The 21,543-nt window shown below is 52.3% G+C and overlaps 1 protein-coding gene across 2 annotated transcripts in view; it reads right to left on the reverse strand.

Annotated features, from left to right (window-relative positions):
* Positions 1 to 21,543, reverse strand: part of GULP1 (GULP PTB domain containing engulfment adaptor 1) — a 146,985-nt gene that overhangs the window by 3,184 nt on the left and 122,258 nt on the right. The window contains exons 8-12 of one of the 2 annotated variants that reach the window (XM_054723375.1): positions 18,532 to 18,648; positions 18,280 to 18,303; positions 17,818 to 17,910; positions 8,636 to 8,774; positions 6,240 to 6,334 (exon numbers count right to left, since the gene is read on the reverse strand). In XM_054723375.1, coding sequence (XP_054579350.1) covers positions 6,240 to 6,334; positions 8,636 to 8,774; positions 17,818 to 17,910; positions 18,280 to 18,303; positions 18,532 to 18,648 — 468 coding nt within the window. The remainder of the gene's footprint in view (positions 1 to 6,239; positions 6,335 to 8,635; positions 8,775 to 17,817; positions 17,911 to 18,279; positions 18,304 to 18,531; positions 18,649 to 21,543) is intronic. The other variant, XM_054723376.1, reaches the window with a different exon arrangement.

The following is a 21,543-nucleotide window of genomic DNA, read 5'->3' on the forward strand; positions in this document are numbered from 1 at the left end:
AGGAGGGGCGGGGAGAAGGGAGGGAAGCAGAGGGGGTGGGGAGAAGGGAGGGAAGCAGGAGGGGTGGGGGAGAAGGGAGGGAAGCAGGGGGGGCGGGGAGAAGGGAGGGAAGCAGGAGGGGTGGGGGAGAAGGGAGGGAAGCAGGAGGGGCGGGGAGAAGGGAGGGAAGCAGGGGGGGCGGGGAGAAGGGAGGGAAGCAGGAAGGGCAGGGGAGAAGGGAGGGAAGCAGGAGGCATGGGGGAGTAGGGAGGGAAGCAGGGGGGGGTGGGGGAGAAGGGAGGCAAGCAGGTGGGGCGGGGAGAAGGGAGGCAAGCAGGGGGGGCTGGGAGAAGGGCAGCAAGCAGGGAGGTGGGGAGAAGGGAGGCAAGCAGGGGGGTGGGGAGAAGGGAGGGAAGCAGGTGGGGCTGGGAGAAGGGAGGGAAGCAGGGGGGTGGGGGAGAAGGGAGGGAAGCAGGTGGGGCTGGGAGAAGGGAGGGAAGCAGGTGGGGCTGGGGAGAAGGGAGGGAAGCAGGTGGGGCGGGGGAGAAGGGAGGAAAGCAGGGGGGGTGGGGGAGAAGGGAGGGAAGCAGGAAGGGCGGGGGAGAAGGGAGGGAAGCAGGGGGGGTGGGGGAGAAGGGAGGGAAGCAGGAAGGGCGGGGGAGAAGGGAGGGAAGCAGGGGGGGTGGGGGAGAAGGGAGGGAAGCAGGGGGGGCGGGGGAGAAGGGAGGGAAGCAGGGGGGCGGGGGGAGAAGGGAGGGAAGCAGGGGGGCTGGGGAGAAGGGAGGGAAGCAGGATGGGCGGGGGAGAAGGGAGGGAAGCAGAGGGGGCGGGGAGAAGGGAGGGAAGCAGGAGGTGGGGGGGGGAGGGAAGGAGGGGGGGGGGAAGGGAGGGGGGGGGGGGGGAGAAGGGAGGGAAGCAGGAGGGGCGGGGAGAAGGGAGGGAAGCAGGAGGGGTGGAGGAGAAGGGAGGGAAGCAGGGGGGGGTGGGGAGAAGGGAGGGAAGCAGGAGGGGGTGGGGGAGAAGGGAGGGAAGCAGGAGGGGCGGGGGAGAAGGGAGGGAAGCAGGAGGAGCGAGGGAGAAGGGAGTGAAGCAGGCGGGGTGGGGGAGAAGGGAGGGAAGCAGGAGGGGCGGGGGAGAAGGGAGGGAAGCAGGAGGGGTGGGGAGAAGGGAGGGAAGCAGGCGGCACAGGGGAGAAGGGAGGGAAGCAGGAGGGGTGGGGGAGAAGGGAGGGAAGCAGGAGGGGAGGGGGAGAAGGGAGGGAAGCAGGAGGGGCGGGGGAGAAGGGAGGGAAGCAGGCGGGGTGGGGAGAAGGGAGGGAAGCAGGAGGGGTGGGGGAGAAGGGAGGGAAGCAGGGGGGGGAGAAGGGAGGGAAGCAGGGGGGCAGGGAGAAGGGAGGGAAGCAGGGGGGGCGGGGAGAAGGGAGGATAGCAGGAGGGGTGGGGGAGAAGGGAGGGAAGCAGGGGGCCGTGGGGGAGAAGGGAGGGAAGCAGGGGGGGTGGGGGAGAAGGGAGGGAAGCAGGAGGGGTGGGGGAGAAGGGAGGGAAGCAGGTGGGCGGGGGAGAAGGGAGGGAAGCAGGGGGGGTGGGGGAGAAGGGAGGGAAGCAGGAAGGGCGGGGGAGAAGGGAGGGAAGCAGGAAGGGCGGGGGAGAAGGGAGGGAAGCGGGGGGGGGGAGAAGGGAGGGAAGCAGGGGGGTGGGGGAGAAGGGAGGGAAGCAGGGGGTGTGGGGGAGAAGGGAGGGAAGCAGGGGGGGCCGGGGAGAAGGGAGGGAAGCAGGAGGGATGGGGGAGAAGGGAGGGAAGTAGGGGGGTGGGGGAGAAGGGAGGGAAGCAGGGGGGTGGGGGAGAAGGGAGGGAAGCAGGCGGGGCGGGGGAGAAGGGAGGGAAGCAGGAGGGGTGGGGAGAAGGGAGGGAAGCAGGGGTGGTGGGGGAGAAGGGAGGGAAGCAGGGGGGTGGGGAGAGGGGAGGGAAGCGGGGGGTGTGGGGGAGAAGGGAGGGAAGCAGGGGGGGTGGGGGAGAAGGGAGGGAAGCAGGCGGGGTGGGGGAGAAGGGAGGGAAGCAGGAGGGGTGGGGGAGAAGGGAGTGAAGCAGGAGGGGCGGGGAGAAGGGAGGGAAGCAGGAGGGGTGGGGGAGAAGGGAGGGAAGGAGGGGGGGGGGGGGGGAGAAGGGAGGGAAGCAGGGGGGGTGGGGGAGAAGGGAGGGAAGCAGGAAGGGTGGGGAGAAGGGAGGGAAGCAGGCGGGGTGGGGGAGATGGGAGGGAAGCAGGAGGGGTGGGGGAGAAGGGAGGGAAGCAGGGGGGGGAGAAGGGAGGGAAGCAGGAGGTGTGGGGGAGAAGGGAGGGAAGCAGGCAGGGCGGGGGAGAAGGGAGTGAAGCAGGAGGGGTGGGGGAGAAGGGAGGGAAGCAGGAGGGGCGGGGGAGAAGGGAGGGAATCAGGGGGGTGGGGGAGAAGGGAGGGAAGCAGGGGGGGCGGGGGAGATGGGAGGGAAGCAGGAGGGGTGGGGGAGAAGGGAGGGAAGCAGGGGGTGTGGTGGAGAAGGGAGGGAAGCAGGGGGGGTGGGGGAGAAGGGAGGGAAGCAAGAGGGGTGGGGGAGAAGGGAGGGAAGGAGGGGGGGTGGGGGAGAAGGGAGGGAAGCAGGGGGGGTGGGGGAGAAGGGAGGGAAGCAGGGGGGGTGGGGGAGAAGGGAGTGAAGCAGGAAGGGCGGGGAGAAGGGAGGGAAGCAAGAGGGGTGGGGGAGAAGGGAGGGAAGGAGGGGGGGGTGGGGGAGAAGGGAGGGAAGCAGGGGGGGTGGGGGAGAAGGGAGGGAAGCAGGAAGGGCGGGGGAGAAGGGAGGGAAGCAGGAAGGGCGGGGGAGAAGGGAGGGAAGCAGGAGGGGTGGGGGAGAAGGGAGGGAAGCAGGAGGGGTGGGGAGAAGGGAGGGAAGCAGGGGGTGGTGGGGAGAAGGGAGGGAAGCAGGGGGGGCGGGGAAGATGGGAGGGAAGCAGGAGGGGCGGCAGAGACAGCCACAGGATGCCCTATTGCAGGAACCTTTCTGCAACAGACCTCTAGTATATTTATATAAAATACTAGAGGCCCGGTGCAGGAAATTTGTGCACAGGAGGTGTGGTCCCTCAGCCCAGCCTGCACCCTCTCCAATCGGGGACCCCTTGGGGGTTTAACCAGCAGTCGGACATCCCTCTCACAATCTGGGACTGCTGGCTCCCAACCGCTCTTCTGCCTGCCAGCCTGATCACCCCCTAACCACTTCCCTGCCAGCCTGGTTGATGTTTAACTGCTCCCCTGCCAGCCTGACATCCCCAAACTGCCCTCCCCTGTGGGCCCTGTAACCCCCCAACTGCCTTCCCCTGCCAGCCCGGTTGACCCCAACTTCCCACCCCTGACAGCCTTGTGGCCCCTAACTGCCCTCCTGTGCAGGCCTGGTCACCCCCAACTGCCCTCCCCTGTAGCTCTTGATCATCTCCAACTGCCCTCCCCTGCTGGCCTGGTCACCCCTAACTGCCCTCCCCTGCTGGCCTGGTCACCCCTAACTGCTCTCCCCTGCAGGCCTGGTCCTCCCCAATTGCCCTCCCCTGCAGGCCTGGTCCCCCACAACTGCCCTGCACTGCAGGCCTGGTTGCCGCTAACTGCCCTCCCCTGCAGGCCCGGTTGTCCCAATTGCCCTCCCCTGCTGGCCCGGTCACCCCCAACTTCCCTCCTCTGCAGGTCTGTTTGCCCCCCATTGCCCTCCCCTGCAGGCCTGGTCGCCCCCAACTTCCCTCCCCTGCAGGCCTGTTTCTCCCCAACTGCCCTGACCTGCTGGCCCAGTCACCCCTAACTGCCCTCTCCTGCAGGCCTGGTTCCCCCAAACTGCCCTCCCATGCAGGCTGGTCACCAACTGCCCTCCCCTGCCAGCCATTTTGTGGCGGCCATCTTGTGTGACAGCGTGAGGGTCAATTTGCACATTACCTCTTTATTATATAGGATGTCCTTACAAAAATTTCTCTCCAAATACAAAGTCTGATAAATATTCATATTTCAAATATTTAAATCTGTTTACTGCATATGAAATATATATGAATATTTGCTGTGTCTGCTGTACATTGATCCTCCAAGTTATTAACCAGTCAATTTAACACCACTTAATGCATAATTCTTTCACCATTCACTGACTTACCAGGTATTAAGTTATTATAACTTACAAGGTGTACTTCTGGGCTGACCATACTATTATACTGATTTCCCTGTTGAGGTCATGTACCAGAAGTTTAAATTATGTCAAATGAAAAACCTAAATAATTGATTTCAAATAAATACCTAATTTTCTAGCAATTTATAATGAAATATGGCTTAATGTTTTTTATTAAATTGTACATGTATGAGATGTTTCTGTGACTTCCTCTGTCAATAAAAAAGGAAAACCAAATATTTCAGTAGGCTTATTAGCTCAATATGGTGGTTTATGCTGCCTGTTATACTGTATAAATGTTAACATTCTATGCAAAGATAAAAATAGTAGCTAAATGCGCATTAGATTAATTAAGCTAACAAAATAAATAATACAGTCATCATAGACTTTAGAAAATATTATTTTACTTTAATTGAAATGACCTTGGAAGTTATTCCTGGACTCAAAGACATGGGCAAGCAATGAAATGGATAACACAACAGTGACTACGTCATTGAGAAAAATACTTTAAAATATGGGTTATATTAAAGGTCCCTTTAAACACAATTAATAATCAGACACATCCATATGAAACTGCTGTTTGAGTATTTCTTACATAAAGCATGCAAATGTTATATTTTTAGCTTTAAAAAGTGGCAAGCTGTTTAAAATTATTATGAAAACAATATACCAACCATCTCTGGCGCTACCCACCATGGAAGCAGAAGAGAATGAAGGAGACATTAAGAAAATATTAGAAATGGCAAAAATGGAAGTAACAGCAAAAATACCACAGCTGAACATTCTTTGACTAACACCTCATGAAATCATTCCAATACAGTGTTTCTCAAAGTTGAGTGCCTACAAAGATCTAAAGTTGTTGGCTTATCTTAAAAAATGTATAGAACAATTTTCAACTCTGTGAAAATCTAAAAAGCATTAATAAAAAAATACTCTTTACAGTTTGTATAAACTTGAGAACTAATGCTATCACATCAGTGCCAATATGTATATCTGTCCTTACAAAAGCTTAGCAATGGGTTCCATATAACGGAAATAAAGCATTCCTGGCAAATCATCATGCGCTACTTGGGTGAAAGTTTCACGGTGTTTGGAATACAGCAAAGAGATGGGGACACTAGGACAAACAGAAGTGGTGACTTTAGTTTCCGCTAAATAGCATCATTCGTCCTGTTACATCAAAGTTCTTAACTGGAATTTTATTAGGTGTTGTAATTTTTTTATTTAATTATGATTTTTGAATTAATATTTGTCTGAGAGCTTCAAGGATATGTCTTTGATAAAAACTAGCATCTAATAACTTCACCAGAATATAAAGAGAAAATACAAACAGAAGAATTTAGTGTTTATAAGAACATGGATTAATCATGGCCCATGCTATAGAGCTCTTAAAACCAGTATCTTCAAACTTCCAGAACAATTCAAAGCTGGAGAATAAAAGGGAGAGAAAGAACGAAAACCCAACTGAACTGCATTCCTAAAACGCTCGTGACGGGTTTCTGCTTTTTCACTGAGAGCCCCAAAGTCATGAACTTCCCTACAATGCTTCTTTCAAGAGACTGATGTTAGCCTTACAAAGATTTTCCTTCCTCTGCCCATTCACAATCTTGAAATTCATAATTGTTAAGACTGAGATAGAATCTCATAAATCTAGTGTAATGACCTTTTAATTCTTGGATTTCAAAATAATGAGCCATTAGAATCCATGCAATTTTGCATGAGAACATGAGCCATTGTATTGCCATTGCAAGTTGCACCATTAAGAACCAAACCAAACCTCATCCTTAGCATCTGCAGGAGTGTTTATAGGACTAAATGCATATTATTATTTTAAAGTAGGTACTTTAAGTCAGTTTTTATAGTGATAGTAACTCAAAAAAAGGAGAATGTGGGTCTACAGAAACACATATTAACCCTTTGCACTCGCTTGCTTTTTTCTGGATTCCTGCTACCGATGCTAACCATGTCGAGTCACACTCGACATCCGAGTGTAAAAGGTTAAAGAGAAAAATCCACGCATGGGCCAATCTGTTGGATGTCTACAGAATCGCATATTAAAGAGAGAACACCAGGCAGGGCCCGATCTGCTGCATAGTCACCTGCATTTCATCCAGTTTCGATTGAATGTCTGGAGGGAAGTCTCCCGCTGCACAGCTGAACGGGTCAAAGGGCTCTGCTCCGAACAGGTCTCGTTCTAGACGGAAGACAAGGACGTGGTATAAGAACAACAAAGGCAGATTGCGTAAAGCAACCCTACGTGACAAGGGAGCCACTCCCCCTTCATGCTTGTTAACACCAACCAGGAAGCTCAGACTCATTTTAGGATGGTCTTTAACTAAGGCTTCCTAATATCAAACCCACCAGATACTGGGTAATTAATGCATTACAACACCTACATGTTATTAACATGAATGTGCCCCTCACCGAGACGCCCCCATCCCATCTCCTGACCCAGGCGTGCAGCAATGCGCAGGACTGAGGAGGCTAGGAGGCAGTTTGACTCATGGTTCACGTATGAATCTCGGAAAATGGGGCTATCATCTCGTGTGGTGTGAAGTCATGTCACCTTCCTAGAAAACCCTTGATCCCAGCATCATCCCGGCATCAAAAAGCTCTCTGTACATATATTTTAAATATACTTTTTTTTAATCACAAAAGAAGTATCCACGTTAAAATCGATGGCTGTGATGGATAGTGGAAAAAGAAATTTTTTAATGGTTACGAAATTTCTTTCCTCTGAATCAATTCAAATAAAACCCTGACAGACTATAAAGGAATTTCGAGTTACAGACGGGCCTGGGAATTTATAATGTAATAAGACTTGCACTTTCAGGAAACTGAAATCACATCTAAAGTCCATGCTGTGGAAGAAATACTACTTAGCTGCTTGTATCCTCGACATCGCTCCTTCCCTCCCATTATTCTTGCTTCTCCAGTTATAACTTTAGGGGGTCAGATTCATATAGGAGATAAGTTAACAAGTGACAAATGCTTAGAAGTCCCTCGTTCTGGTAAGGATTGTATAAACTTAAGAGGGACATATCATTTCTCACCCAAATAAAGACACTTTGAAGAGTGAGAGGTCTCCCACGAGTGACAAAGCAGCGGTCAAGGAGGAGTGTCGGACATGTAAAAGGACAAAATCAGCCCGTTACAGTATCAGGACACTGGCAACCTTTTCTGAGAACACGATGATGTGTGTGTTGGCACCAAATACATCCACAGGGAGGTACGTGTACCTTTCACATTAGGTAAAGTACTGAGTACTCCCATAAGCAGGTTGTTAACGTCCCTGAAGTTATTCCTCTGCATTTACATCCGTCTTCTCCAGTCCAGTGACTGCCTCGCATGGGAAGAGACTTTACGTTTCACAAAGAGACACGCACCAACCATGGGCCCTGCCGTGCCGTGAGCCTTCCGCTAACACTCCAGAGTGGCACGGAAATGTCTCCCCGTGATCCAGAGAGGGTGCAGGAGAGCAGATTATGTAAAATCCCTTTCCGGCCGGTTCCCTTGGCACACGGTGCCTGACCACGGCCCCTGGGAACTAATCTTTGGGCGTCTGTGACCGGGCGCAGATCAAACAGTCAAGATATTAACAATGATCGTCTGTTGGCTGCTTCCTAACTCATCAGAAAGAGACTCTCACGTTCCTTCCAGACATACAGAAGGTGAATCAGAGGAGCAACGACTTCCTAACGTTCAGATGTCAAAGAAAGAACGCTTATGCAGGAGCAGTAAATAAACCATGAATGCATGGATTTATGTATTTCTTCCACTAAGCGTATCCACACACTCCATGGTAACCCAAAATGTACACTGAGCTCCACGAGACATGTCAAAATCATGAAAATTCCCACCAGAGTTGTTTTTAATCGTTAGATTAAAACATTAAAAACATAACCCCAATATTACCCAATAAAAATATAAGTCAATGCTTCGTATTATGATGTAAATAACCCTACACCAAAATGTCATTTTCATAAAATTTCAAATGTAAATCATGTCTTTAGTAGTATACTCTGAACTATGAATGTGACACATGTATACTTTGTAAACATGATACTGTATGCACATGTAAACATAACACTTCGGTAATTAAAAAAATTTAATAAGCCTGGCTGGTGTGGCTCAGTGGTTGAGCATCGACCTATGAACCAGGAGGTCATGCTTCGATTCCCAGTCAGGGCACATGCCCGGGTTGCAGGCTCAATCCCCAGAAGGGGGCGTGCAGGAGGCAGCCGAGCTATGATTCTCTCCCATCATTGATGTTTCTCTCTCTCCCTTCCTCTCTGAAATCAATTTTAAAAAAAGTTATAAAAATTTTAATGAGCTTTTTAAGCTTTTGCACTCGGATGTCAATAAAGGAATAAAGGAATCGAGAAAAAAGCAAGCGAGTGCAAAGGGTTAAGATACAGAATCTCACATAAAGCATTCGTCGGCCATCACAACGTACACAAGCACAGCAAGGCATACTGATCTGTTTTGAACTTACTGATCTCGGCAGCTCTGCCAGGGACCGGGGGCGGCTGCGTGCCGTTGGGCGTGGGCACCGGCGGCGGGTGGGAGGTGGGCGAAAAGGGAACCATGTCGAAGATGTCCGTGGAGGGCGACTGAGGCGAGAGGCTGCCGGCCTGCAGTGAGAGAAGTAAGTTAGGGCAGTAGTTCCTGCAGACACATTACCGTGCTGACTACTGCACTACATGTACAACGTATGAGCGACACATTCCGTCGTATCAAAAATAACTAAATATCAGCAATTTCATATGGTCCCAACAGCTATGCTAAATGCTCATGAGCAAGAAAGCAAGAGAAAATTTCTGCAAAAATTTCCTCAAATATGATGGCAACCCTACTGACGGGACTATTCTAGGCAGATAGGAAGCGCGGCCTGGACTTTTTGTATATCCACAAATAACTGCCATTTGTATCAGAGAACTGAAAATGTTAGAAGCTATAAAACGTGATTTCAGTACTATATCTTGCATAAGATTGTAAGTGTTAAACAAAAATAATTGACCATAAGTGATGTACCTTCTTAAATATAACCATGTAAATGCAACTGAGGACAAATATCAGTTTTCAAGGGTGCGTTTTAGTTTGTATTTATAACCACAGGGACAGTCAGCTCTCGGACACACTGCAGTGTCTTTTCTGCTGAGCAAGAGTTCATCGAGTTTTTTACAATAAACCCTACCTTGTGATTTAATAATCACTGACTATTCCACCAAAACCATTGCTATCTGGGTCCGTCTGGGCCAGGGTATGATGAAAGAATGAAATAATCATCACTTTGTCATTCAGGGGAAAACACACACACACACACACACACTCACTCACACACACACACACACACACACACACGTACATGCACATACACACAATCCATAGACAGGAAAGAAAGAACTCCCACATTGGAGAGGGATCGTGAGGAAAATTTTCCTTTTCCTATAAGAACATAAACAGAGAATGCTTCGAGTAGTTCATATTCACAAGTAAACATAACACTTCGGTAATTAAAAACTTTAATGAGCCCAGCCAGTGTGGCTCAGGGGCTGCGCATCAACCTATGAACCAGGAGGTCATGGTTTGATGGTCAAAGGACACTCTCAGAATGCCTTTATTTTTCTGAGTCATAGACGACGAAAACAATGAAGACTAATGAGGCTGCTTATGTGTAAAGAGTGACAGACTTGCCATTAGCATGATTGCTAGTACATTTTTTAAAAATTTTATTGTTTAAGGTATTACAAATAGTAGTACATATGTCTCTCTTTTTTTTCCCCTCACTGACCTCCCCCCACTTCCCCTCCCCCCAGCACTTGCCCTCGTCCCCCCGCCCCCAGTGTCTTGCGTCTGTTGGTTGTGCTCATATGCATGCACACAAGTCCTTCGGTTGATCTCGGACCCCCCAACCCTCCCCTACCTTCCCGCTGTAGTTTGACAGTCTGTTCGATGCTTCTTTGCCTCTGTCTTTCACGCAGGAAAATTGCTGTCATCTCCCCCTTTTTACCGTCCTGTTTACTTTAATGTAAATACTATCCAAAGCCTTCAGGCAACTTCACCCCTCAGCACTGCCCCCCTCAGGAACCCTGCTCTCCTACCCCCCCCCCCCAACCCCCACACCCTGCTTCCCCTGGCGGCCACCTCTCTCCTCTTCCTCAGAACATCAAGAACTCAAAACTCAACTGGTCAAAAGCAAAACAGAACAACCACAGATGTCTCCCTCTGCCCCTCTTTTTTCCTCTCATCTTTCTCTTCCCTTCAACGCCCCGCTCCCTGAGGCAGGCACTACATCTCCTGCCCCATCTTGTCCTTTCTTCAGCCCGAGACGCCTAACCAGCCAGACTCTGCTGTTTACGCATGAACTCTGCCGACACTGCCCCCCCCAACATCACCGACGCCCCCCTCTCCCATCTGCTGCCCCGAAGGGTCCCTGAGTCCCGCCCTCTCCTCTTCCTGTGGATGTGTGCGCCATCACTCCCCCCTGGAGCTCTCTGATGTCAGGTAACCAAAGGAAGCCAACACGGCAGGCCAAAGCCCAGGTCACATTATTCCAGACACACCTGCATTTTTCGCTGCCGCCTAACAGCACAGTTCAGCTGAATTAAAGAAAACAAGCGGGACAGTAAAAAGGAGTTTCTGTTCAGGAAATTACATGCGGTCTTGGGATGCTGCTGGCACTGACTGGCCGGGGAAGGCCGCACTTAGAAGGCGGTGGTGTCATCCCCAGCGACAGTCCGGAATCGGCCGAGAGAGCAGGGGTGGCGGCGGGAGTGGGAGAAATGCTTAGACAGGGGGGTGAGTCCTCACTCGAGCGCCAGAGCGGGGAGGCGCAGCTCTGAAGCCCGCGTGGCTCGTGAGCAGACACTGTGAGCGGCAGCTGGAAGAAAGGACAGAGAGAGGCACTCAGGAGAAGAAGGAAGGAGGGGGACCAGGAAGAATGTGCACATGCAAACGTGTTCGTGACATTACATTTTGTGGACAGGACCGGTCATGGGAAAAATGTTACTAACATTAAAAGAAGTGGTTTGAATAGAGGAGTTCAGTAGAGTTGATTTTCCTTTGTGACAGTCCTTAGATGCTGGATCGGTTGATTTGACCATTTTTATTGAAACACAACATTTTTAGACATTGAAATAAAAAAGTGCATTCATCAGGACTTGAGAGGGAGACAGGGGAGGAAATGGGGGAGCCCACGGGTTGGTTTGGAGAGAGCTTCGGCGAGCGGGATGGGAAAAGGGAGGAGCCAGAAGAAAAACGCTCTCCGAGGGAAAAGTGGAGTTTAGTCAAAGTGGACCTTGTAGAATTTTCTAAAAGGGTTACATCTTCACGTCACATTTCACCCGCACCATTCTTGTGAAGAATGAGGACCAGTGACGCCAAGTCCCTATTACAATAAAGGTGTGGGGAGGAAGGCCCATGGTTCTCGGTGACGGAGTCCCATGTGGGGGCCAAAGTAGACAAACTCCAACGCCCCCGAGGCCCCCCATCGGCCGGGGACAGCGGGGAGTCCCGGCGTGGGGCCTGGCAGGCGGGCAGAGGGCCTGCATCCCGGATGCTTGGAGGAGCTGAGAAGCCTCAGACCACGCCGGGGGGGGGAGGGGGGGCAGTGCTGGCTGCAGGTCAGTGTTGGGGGGCTCTCTGGGCTGCTTCCATGACAGCACATTCGGAGCTCCTGCAGAGAGCTGAGCCGGCGCTGAGCTGCGGGGCCAGAGCGGCCAGTTCACACTCGCCCACAGGAAAGTGGCTCTTAGGGTTGATCCCTCGCTGTGACAGCAGAGCCAGGGCAGCGAGAAGGCGCTGGCCCAGCGGGGGGGCCCTTCCCCTGGGGAGTGGCAGGGGCAAAGGTCAGAAGTAGCCCTGCAGACGGATGGCTGGAAACCCAACTGTTTGGACTCTGCCCAGAAGCCCAGGGCACCACCGCTCAGTCCCGAGTCCCCAGTCCCGAGGGCCTGGTCCTGGCAACGCCGGGGCTCCGGTCACTTCACTGCGGAGACAGCTCTGTGCTCGCACGTCGCCGGTCACGGCACAGAAGCTACCGAGACAGAGTGAGAGCTCATGTCTGCGATTCATTCCTGCTCCTGAGCGCCGGTGGCTCTTCAGGAGGTGGGCGCTGGGCCATGCTGGTGGGGCACGCTGGGGGACTTTTCAGCTTTGAGCTGCGCCTACATAAAAGGTGTGACGGCTGACTCCCAGCAGTAAACGTTGCATGCGTTTCATAAAAACACTAAGTGAAAGACTAAACATTTCTGTGGCGATGTCTATAGAAATATGAGAATGACACCAACAATTTATTTTATGCTGTTATTTTGGTGCTATCAACCTTCCAGGACCCTTTTAAAAATGGAAAACCACTTTAAGGTTAAAACAAGATTTATCAAAATTATTAAAGTAGTAGAGGTTCAATATTCCACTTAGAATTAAATTTAAAAAGTAAATTATTTATATTTATTAATATAGAGGCCTAAATTAAAACTTTCTCATTATAAATGGGTAAATAACACTAAAGATGGGAAATATAATGGCAAGGTAAAAAGGTCCCAGCAATACGTTCTATACTGCCATGCTAATTCATGCTTTTAAAGTCCACTATTAGGGCACAGTTTCTACATCACTTTTTATTAAATTATTTATATTTAATTTTTCATTTTTAAAATATATTTTATTGATTTCAGAGAGGAAGGGAGAGGGGAGAGAGAGAGAGAGAAACATCAATGATGAGAGAGAATCATGGATCGGCTGCCGCCTGCACGCCCCACACTGGGGATCGAGCCCGCAACCCGGGCCTGTGCCCTGACCTGGAATCGAACTGTGACCTCCTGGCTCACAGGTCCATGCTCAAACACTGAGCCACGCTGGCCGGGTTACATCACTTTTTAAATAAGCTTTAAAAGTAACAACTTCTAGAATATAGAACTTACAGCATCATGGATGCATTTTTTCAGCTTTCTAGATCCACAACGTGTTTAGGTTGGTTTCTTAGTTGTAAGACCTGTTATCATCTTACACGTTCTTACAAGAATTCTGCACATCGAATGGCTTCCATTGTCTACTATCTCAGAGAGGAAAACCGAACCCAGGAGAGAGCAGTGACTGAATCGGGTGCTCCAGGTGGGCACTGGAGTGGAATCTCGTTTCTTCCCGTGGGACCCGGGTGTAGACTTCGGAACCGGCCTCGGGAGAAGTCCCAGTCGCGAAGCGAAGTGGTGGGCCGGTCAGCGTTTTCCGTGGCACCAAAGGTTCTTGCACCAACGCTCGTGTGTAAAGCCGCGGCCTTTGTCCAGAGGTTCCCGCGGGGCTTGCTGTGTAACGGAGCGTTGTCACAATCCGCCCTCGCCCATCTCGACCTCACTCGTGGCCGAGGAAACTCCAGGGGAAGATAAACAGGCAGGTCTGTTTCCCCGCGATGAGTGCCCATCTCAGGTGGTAACCGCCCTGCCCCGTCTACTCAGCGGCCACGCCGCCCATCACGCAAAGGCAGGGCTGGACCCGGCCCCTCTGAAAGGAAGACACCCATCTATCTCCTCAGCAACAGAGAGCCCAGGGGCTCAGGACGACACTTCTGTTCATTTAACTCCCTGGCAGGAGTCTGACCTGGTTAAAAGCTCCCACAGCCAGACGTGTGCAGTGTAAGCACCCAGACCCCGAATCCAGGGGGACGGTGTGATGTCACGTGCTGTGCCCACATCGTGGAAGGGGGCGACCCTGGAGGCGGCCCCCAGGCAGGAGGGCGGCCCAAACCCGTTCTCTGATCTGAACACAGGCCGCGCTGCCACGTGAGAGCGACGAATGGGAGTCAGATGGTCCCGGGATAATGAGGACCAAATGCTGGGACACCCGGCCGGCCTCTCATCCGCCGCCAAACCACAGCCCCGCGGAGAGCAGCGGCTCCGCCGGTAACGGAAAGTCCTCGCTGGTCGGAGGCCGTCCTAACGGGGCCCGCTTTCCTGGGCCGCGGGGAGACGCCCACGGCTTCGGGGGGCACAGCGTGGACACAGCCCGGCGAGGCGACTTCGTTCGGCGGGAAAGGGCCCAGGGACCCCCGTGGTGTGTCCAGGGGACCTGCACGCGTGCCGGCTGGTTGGCGCCCGCAAAGCTGTCGGGTGGCTTCGCCCGAGGAAACGGAAAGCAGGGGCTCGTCGTCCCTGGTGCCCGTAGGGAGCCGGCGTGGAGGGGAAGGGCTGGGATCGGTGTGTATATCACAGACGGGCCTCTTCCGTCGTGGAAACGTCTTCTCACTTTAGTACCGAGAGCCGACAGAAGGAACAGGCTCCTGTTGGCTTTCTCTCGCTGGAACCCAACCGCTCCGCCAGCTCTCCGGGAGCAGACTCATCCCGGAGCATCAACTACCACCATCCACAAGAGTCCCCGTGACAGGAAGCGCGAGCTTTTCATTCGGGGACGGCACCCCCAGCTCGCCCTCCTTGAATTCCAGATCCGTCTCCTCTGCACCCATCAGACGGCTCGGCCCGGCAGGCAGAACTCACGGGAGCAAAAGTGAAACACTGCTTCTGATCGCCCCCTCCCCCACGTCACGTCTGCGTCAGAGAGGGGCACCCCACCACCTGCTCAGGATGAAACCTTAAGGGACGATCCTGGCCGTCCTCCGTCCACGGCGCCCGCGGCCACCAGGGAATCCTGCGAACTCCCCTTCCAGACGCATCAGGACCCGCTGTGCGGGGCGTCTCAACGGACCGGACCGACGTCTAGACCGCCGGGCCTCCTCCCTGCCCCGCTCCACTGCAGTCGTGTCCCGGCCAGCTCCGGGACTTCCTGTTGGCCTCTTTACATGTTTTTTTTTTTTTTTTCAATTGATTTTTAGATAGAGAGGAAGGGAGAGGGAGAGGGAGAGAGAAACATCAATGATGAGAGAATCATGATCGGCTGCCTCCTGCACGCCCCACACTGGGGATCGAGCTCGCAACCTGCCACCCAGGCTGTCCTCTGACCGGGAATCGGACCTGGGACCGCTGGGTCCACGGGGCAATGCTCAGCCAGGAGCACCACCAGCCGGGCCTTTTGGCCTCGTCACAGCCTGTGGTGCCGGCAGCAGCCAGAAGCTGCCCTCATCCCGACTCCTCACTCACTGCAGTTCAACAACAGCAGCAGCACGAACAGCTCTGCCCCGGCCCCGGCCCCGGGAGACCTGGACTCGGACCGTCCATGGCACGTCCACGTGTTCGGCTCTTCCCTCAGGCCAGGCCTGTGCCCGTGTGCAGCCCCTGCCCTGACTTCCACCCGCCGCCGCCATTCAATGCCGCCTGCTCAGCAAGGGCTGCCCCAGGCCGTCTCTAAGCTCCCGCTCACTCCCCTCTTCTCCGCTCTGTGTCACTCAGAGCGTCTGTCTGTGGGGTGGTGCCCGGGGCCGGGGAGGGTTAGAGAGTGTGGGGGGTAAATGGCGATGGACGGAGACTTGGCTTGGGGTGGGGGACACACAATACATGTGCGGACGATGTGTTTAGAATCGTGCCCCTGAAACCGCATAACTCTGTTCACCAGTGTCGCCTCCACACGTTCACTACAAAGAAAAGGAAGAAATAAAACGGGGGAGGCAAAGAAGTCCTACTCTTGACGAGAAGCACCGCGTAGCGGCAGCGAAGAGACAGCGGGAGGAAGGAACATCGTACCAGCCGGCACCCGAGGAGGCACCAGCACGTCGTGTGCATGCCGAAGGCGCGTGGGCACAGGCCGCCTCCCGCCGCCCACCTGCCCCGTCGGCCCCACAGGCACCAACCCCGTGCCACGCAGTGGGAGCGCCCCCGCTGCAGGGGAGGAGGGGGAGGGCAGTGCAGAGGGAAGAAGGGGTTTGGACCGACGTCCAGGGCACAGCAAACCTGAAACCCTAAACATCTTCTCAGAGAAGCACCCTTCAGGGCGATGAACCGGGGAAGCATTCTCGCACTGGATGGCAAACACAGACAGATACGCTAAAACCTGTGCCCTGAGCAGCCCAGTGACGGGACCAAAACGAACTTGCAAATAAAAATCTGCAACAAAAGTTCTTTGCCCAAGTTTGCAAAGGCTGTCATTGTGTCTCAGCCAGAGTATATGCCGTAAGTTATGCATTAAATACTTTTAAAATACAAAATAAAGCCCGGCCGGCTTGGCTCAGTGGTTGAGCGTCAACCTATGAACCAGGACGTCAGGGTTTGATTCCCGGTCAGGGCACATGCCTGGGTTGTGGGCTCGATCCCCAGTGTGGGGCTTGCGGGAGGCAGCTGATCCATGATTCTCTCTCATCATTGATGTTTCTCTCTCTCTCTCCCTCTCCCTTCTTCTCTGAAGTCAATAAAAATATATATTAACAAAAATACAAGATAAGATAAACACTTTAATGGAAAAAATCCTTAGTACACATGATTCAAAAAGAAAAAATATCCTAAATATACTTTGCCTAGGAAAAAATATTGTTTTAACTTCCATCTCCCTCCAAAAACTTTCCTTAGTCAAATCACAAAATAATGGTATCATACATGGTATTGGGAAGAGGATCTAACATTTCTAAGAAACCAAAGGAAATAATTTAACCATAAACACTGAGTGTTGTCTGAGAGACGACCCTTCATGTTAGTGTCTGAAATACACCGTGCCGCTCCCCGTGGGAACCGCGCCGTGTAACGTAAGAAAGCAGATTTGGTCTTGGTCATCGTCCAGCTTCTAGGGTGAAGCTCAGTGCTCCAGGGGCAGGTTGGCTGAGGCCAGTACGTCTAACCTCAGTACACAGTAACCAACAGGAATAAAATGAAGAATATGCCACAAAGAAAAAAATTGAGGGCTAGATTATTCTAGAAAAAAAACAAAAAACAAGTGATAAGAACAACATGGAAAACAACTCCAGTCTGAGGTACCAAGGAAATCTTAAATTTTTTAGAATTATTTTTTACTAGAGGCCCAGTGCACGAAATTCGTGCACTGGGGGTGGGGTGGGTTGTCCCCCAGCCTGGCCTGTGCCCTCTCACAGTGCGAGAGCCCCGCGATTGATCTCCCCAAAGAGGTAGGCCCCACCCCACCCATCCATGGCTCCTCAATGGATTGCCCCAAAGAGGTAGGCCGGAGCCAGGAGTCCTGCCTCCATGCTGTGCAGAGCTGTGGGACCCCCCTCACCGCCGGTGTCACTGTGCGGAGCCGCCGGACCTGCCTCTGCACGGCGCACACAGCGTCAAGTCCCCGCCCACCTGCGCACGCCTTGCCATGCACGCAGCCCCGCCCACCCATGTGCACCTGCTGGGCACGCAGCCTCCTGGTGATGGATTGTGACGGCGTGAGGCGTGACGACCATTTGCATATTAGCTCTTTATTATATAGGATTGATTTCAGAGAGGAAGGGAGAAGGAGAGAGAGATAGAAACCTCAACGATGAGAGAGAATCACTGATCAGCTGCCTCCTGCACGCCCCCTACTGGGGATGGAGCCTGCAACCTGGACATGTGCCCTGACCTGGAATCGAACCTTGACCTCCTGGTTCATAGGTCAACACTCAATCACTGAGCCACGCTGGCCGGGTGGAAATCTTAATTTTGAACTAACCTTGGGTTATTTCATCTCCATCCACGTGCAGCTTTACATTACTGACGACAGAGTGTGACTAGGAACACCGCGAGCTGACGGCCCAGGGACGTTCTGTCACCAGGAAACCCTTTCCCAGGAGAACGTGCACTTACTCCGTACACTTACCGGAGAGGCTGACACCTGGGTTATTCGCAACCGGTTTTCCAAATCCTGAACTTTGTTTCTAAGCTCCACGTTTTCTGTTTCCAAGTCTTGAATCTAAAAGGCAATGATCATGGACAGACCTTCAGAAATGCATGCTTGGAAAATGTCGGCTCTGATAACTGCATTCCGGAATGGGACTTCCTGTTATTTGAAACTGCAATGTACTATCTTGTCTTATTTGGTAAAGCTTGGGGGGATTCAGAGCGCTGGGTCCCTGGGCAGACCTATGACGTTTAGAACGATTTTACGCGTGTGCACAGGCGTGTTCCTAATCCCTCGTCTGTGCTCCCTGCGGGCGGTGCAGTCTCGCCCGTGACCTTGGAGAGTAACCGCAGGCCAGGGAGACGCTCACGGCGGCGCTGAAGAGCGCGGAGAGGTGTCACTTAATGGCGCGGACCCGGGTCTGCGTGGGAAACCACTTACCCAGCCTCTGCTGCTGCTGCTGCTCTGATCCCCGTGAGAAGCATCAGGAGTGAAGCAAAGTCACATGAGAACACTACGCTCTTGTGGGAATCCAATAGGAAATGGTTAACAACCGCGCCGCGGGCCGGTGACAGGCGGGAGGGACACGGTGACAGAGTGTGGGGAATGGATGGCGGCTGCTGCTCTGTCTGATGATATGCGAGGTTCCCTGTGCTGACATCACACGCCACACGACCCGCTCAGTTTACTCACTCTTTTCTGGAGCCCTGCGATCTGTTTTCTCGTTTCCACATCCTTGCCTCCAGATTCTAGAAATTTCCTGTATGCCAGGTTAAATGCTTGGCCGATGGTTAGAGTGATTTCCTCCGCCTTCATACAAATAAAACAAAGGAGATGAGCACTTAGTAATCATGTGTCAGACTGGTCTTTGAATCAAGAAAAACGTTCACATCGGGCACCTCCAAAGGGCAGCAGCTGGGGGTAGAGGAGCGGGAAATGAGCAAAGTTCTCGCTGCCAAAGTAACAACAATGCCTCCCATGTACGATGTAAAAAAAGTAATGTGCCCAGCGTGGCCCAGTGGTTGACCTATGACCTAAGAGCCAGGAGGTCACGGTTTAATTCCCGGTCAGGACACATGCCCAGTGTGGACGTGCAGGAGGCAGCCAATCAATGATTCTCTCATCATTGATGTTTCTATCTCTCTCTCCCTCTCCCTTCCTTTCTGAGATCAATAAAAATAGATTTTAAAAAATAAGACAAACAAACACATCTATTTACGATATTAACATGAAGTTGGGTAAAGTCATTAATTGAATGCTTCACAAACGTCACACCAATGAAACCATGTAGGCCTGGGAATTTCTCTTCTAATAAGTATTAAATTATAAATTCAACTTCCTTTATATTTATAGTTTTAGGCCAGTGGTCGTCAAACTCATTAGTCAACAGAGCCAAATAACAGTACAACGATTGGAATTTCTTCTGAGAGCCAAATTTTTTAAACTTAAACGTCTTCTAACGCCACTTCTTCAAAAGAGACTCGCCCAGGCCGTGGTATTTTGTGGAAGAGCCACACTCAAGGGGCCAAAGAGCCGCATGTGGCTCGCGAGCCGCAGTTTGCCGACCACGGTTATAGCTATGCAAATTAATACAATTAGAGCAAATAAAACCTTGAGGTAAAAATAATATATGAAACGTTGAGGAATCAGTCCTCTTTGAGCTCATTCGTGAACGTGATGCTAACGTGAGGTTGAAGGGGAGCTTAGCCCCCAGACTCCATCCACCTGCAGCGGAATCACGTGGTGAACGTGCTACACGTGGGTTCCCTGAGCTCCAGCCCGATCCACGTGAACTTGTTTTGTGAAGTGGAAACCAGAGCTCTGCTTCGAAAGGCTCCCCGTCTGAGCCCTGAGCACACAGACCGTGTGAGCCATCGCTGCAGGCTCCACGCGTTCTGCCTTCAAAAACCACAATGCTCATGTGCTATCTTCAAAGGGAATAATGCACCGAGGAATTAAAATTACGCAAGTCAGTGACAGACAATGATGATCAGGTAGCAATAAAGTCCATACCGTGAAACCCAGGGATTCTGGCAAGCTTATCCTATATAATAAAGAGGTAATATGCAAATTGACCCTCACACCCTCGCACATGATGGCTGCCCCCATGTGGTCAAAAATGGCCACCACAAGATGGCCGGCAGGGGAGGGTAGTTGTGGGTGATCAGGCCGGCAGGGGAGGGCAGTTGGGGGTGACCAGGCCTGCAGGGGAGGGAAGTTGGGGGCAACCAGGTTGGCAGGAAAGGGCAGTTGGGGGTGACCAGGCCGGCAGGGGAGGGCAGTTGGGGGTGACCAGGCCGGCAGGGGAGGGCAGTTGTGGGTGATCAGGTCGGCAGGGGAGGGCAGTTGGGGGTGACCAGGCCTGCAGGGGAGGGAAGTTGGGGGCAACCAGGTCGGCAGGAAAGGGCAGTTGGGGGTGATTGGGCCGGCAGGGGAGGGCAGTTGGGGGTGACCAGGCCTGCAGGGGAGGGCAGTTGGGGGCAATCGGGCCGGCAGGGGAGGGCAGTTGGGGGCTATCGGGCTGGCAGGGGAGCAGTTAGGCATTGATCAGGTTGGCAGGGGAGTGGTTAGGGGCGATCAGGCTGGCAGGCGATCAGTTGAGAGCCAGTAGTCCCGGATTGTGAGAGGGATGTCCGACTGGGCCTAAACCAGCAGTCAGACATCCCCCGAGGGGTCCCAGATTGGAGAGGGTGCAGGCTGGGCTGAGTGAGGGACACTCCCCGCCCCAGTGCACGAATTTCATACACCGGGCCTCTAGTGTTTAAATGATCACGTAACCAATTTGATGGGGATCAAATAATGAAAAGCACTTTGACACAAAGCTGTAAGAAGGCTCATATTCATAATGATCTCTTCTGACTATTAATATTTCAAAAGACCCCAAGGAGGTTTAATTCCCTGTGTAAGACAAGAAAGACAGCCAGTGTGCTGCTCGCTGTGAGTGGTAAAAGGCTAGTCTGTCTACACATAGGAGAGATCTGCCTTAGCCTTCTCAGGCACACAGAGAGACACATCTGCAAGCAATCATGGTTAAGCAGCACTTGGAACGTTACATATAATGCATTCACTCAGTGGGATACGTTTCAAAAGCCACGGGAGCTTCACAGAAAATTCCTTATTGTGCACACAGCACTTCTCATCTGGGGAAGCATATTCTTTTCCTGACGAAATGTTCTCTAATGTTCATCAAATTCTCAAAAGACATTTTGATGCCAATTAGGTTAGCACATGAGTTTGCCTTTTTAAAGAGCACTATAGTCTAGAAGATACAGATATTAACACGTTCTACGGAAACACGGTCTTTTTCTTTAAAGAAAAATCATTGAGTATCTATTGTCTACCTGTGGTAGGACTTAACGTGGACAATTAAAAAAGGTGTTTGCAAGAAGCTCACGTACTGAAAACAGAAATAAACTGCCTGAGAGTGACCACCATACTAGTCCTCTGACATTATGACAGCCTGAAAAATGAGCAAATACATGAATTAAGTTCCTTTCCTGTCTCAGCCAAGAATGCTGCTGAGGTGAGGTGTTCTGCCTTCGTTAACGACATCAGTGGACGACCATCGCCCCAGGCATCACGAGGTCACCGGGTCCGATTCCCAGTGAGGGCACAGGCCCCGGCTGCAGGCCTGGTCCCCAGCAGGGGAGTGAGGGGCGTGCAGGAGGCGGCCGAACGAAGTTGATGATTCTCTCTCATCACTGA

Source organism: Eptesicus fuscus, chromosome 11 (genome assembly GCF_027574615.1).
Source record: "Eptesicus fuscus isolate TK198812 chromosome 11, DD_ASM_mEF_20220401, whole genome shotgun sequence".
Lineage (NCBI taxonomy): Eukaryota > Metazoa > Chordata > Mammalia > Chiroptera > Vespertilionidae > Eptesicus > Eptesicus fuscus.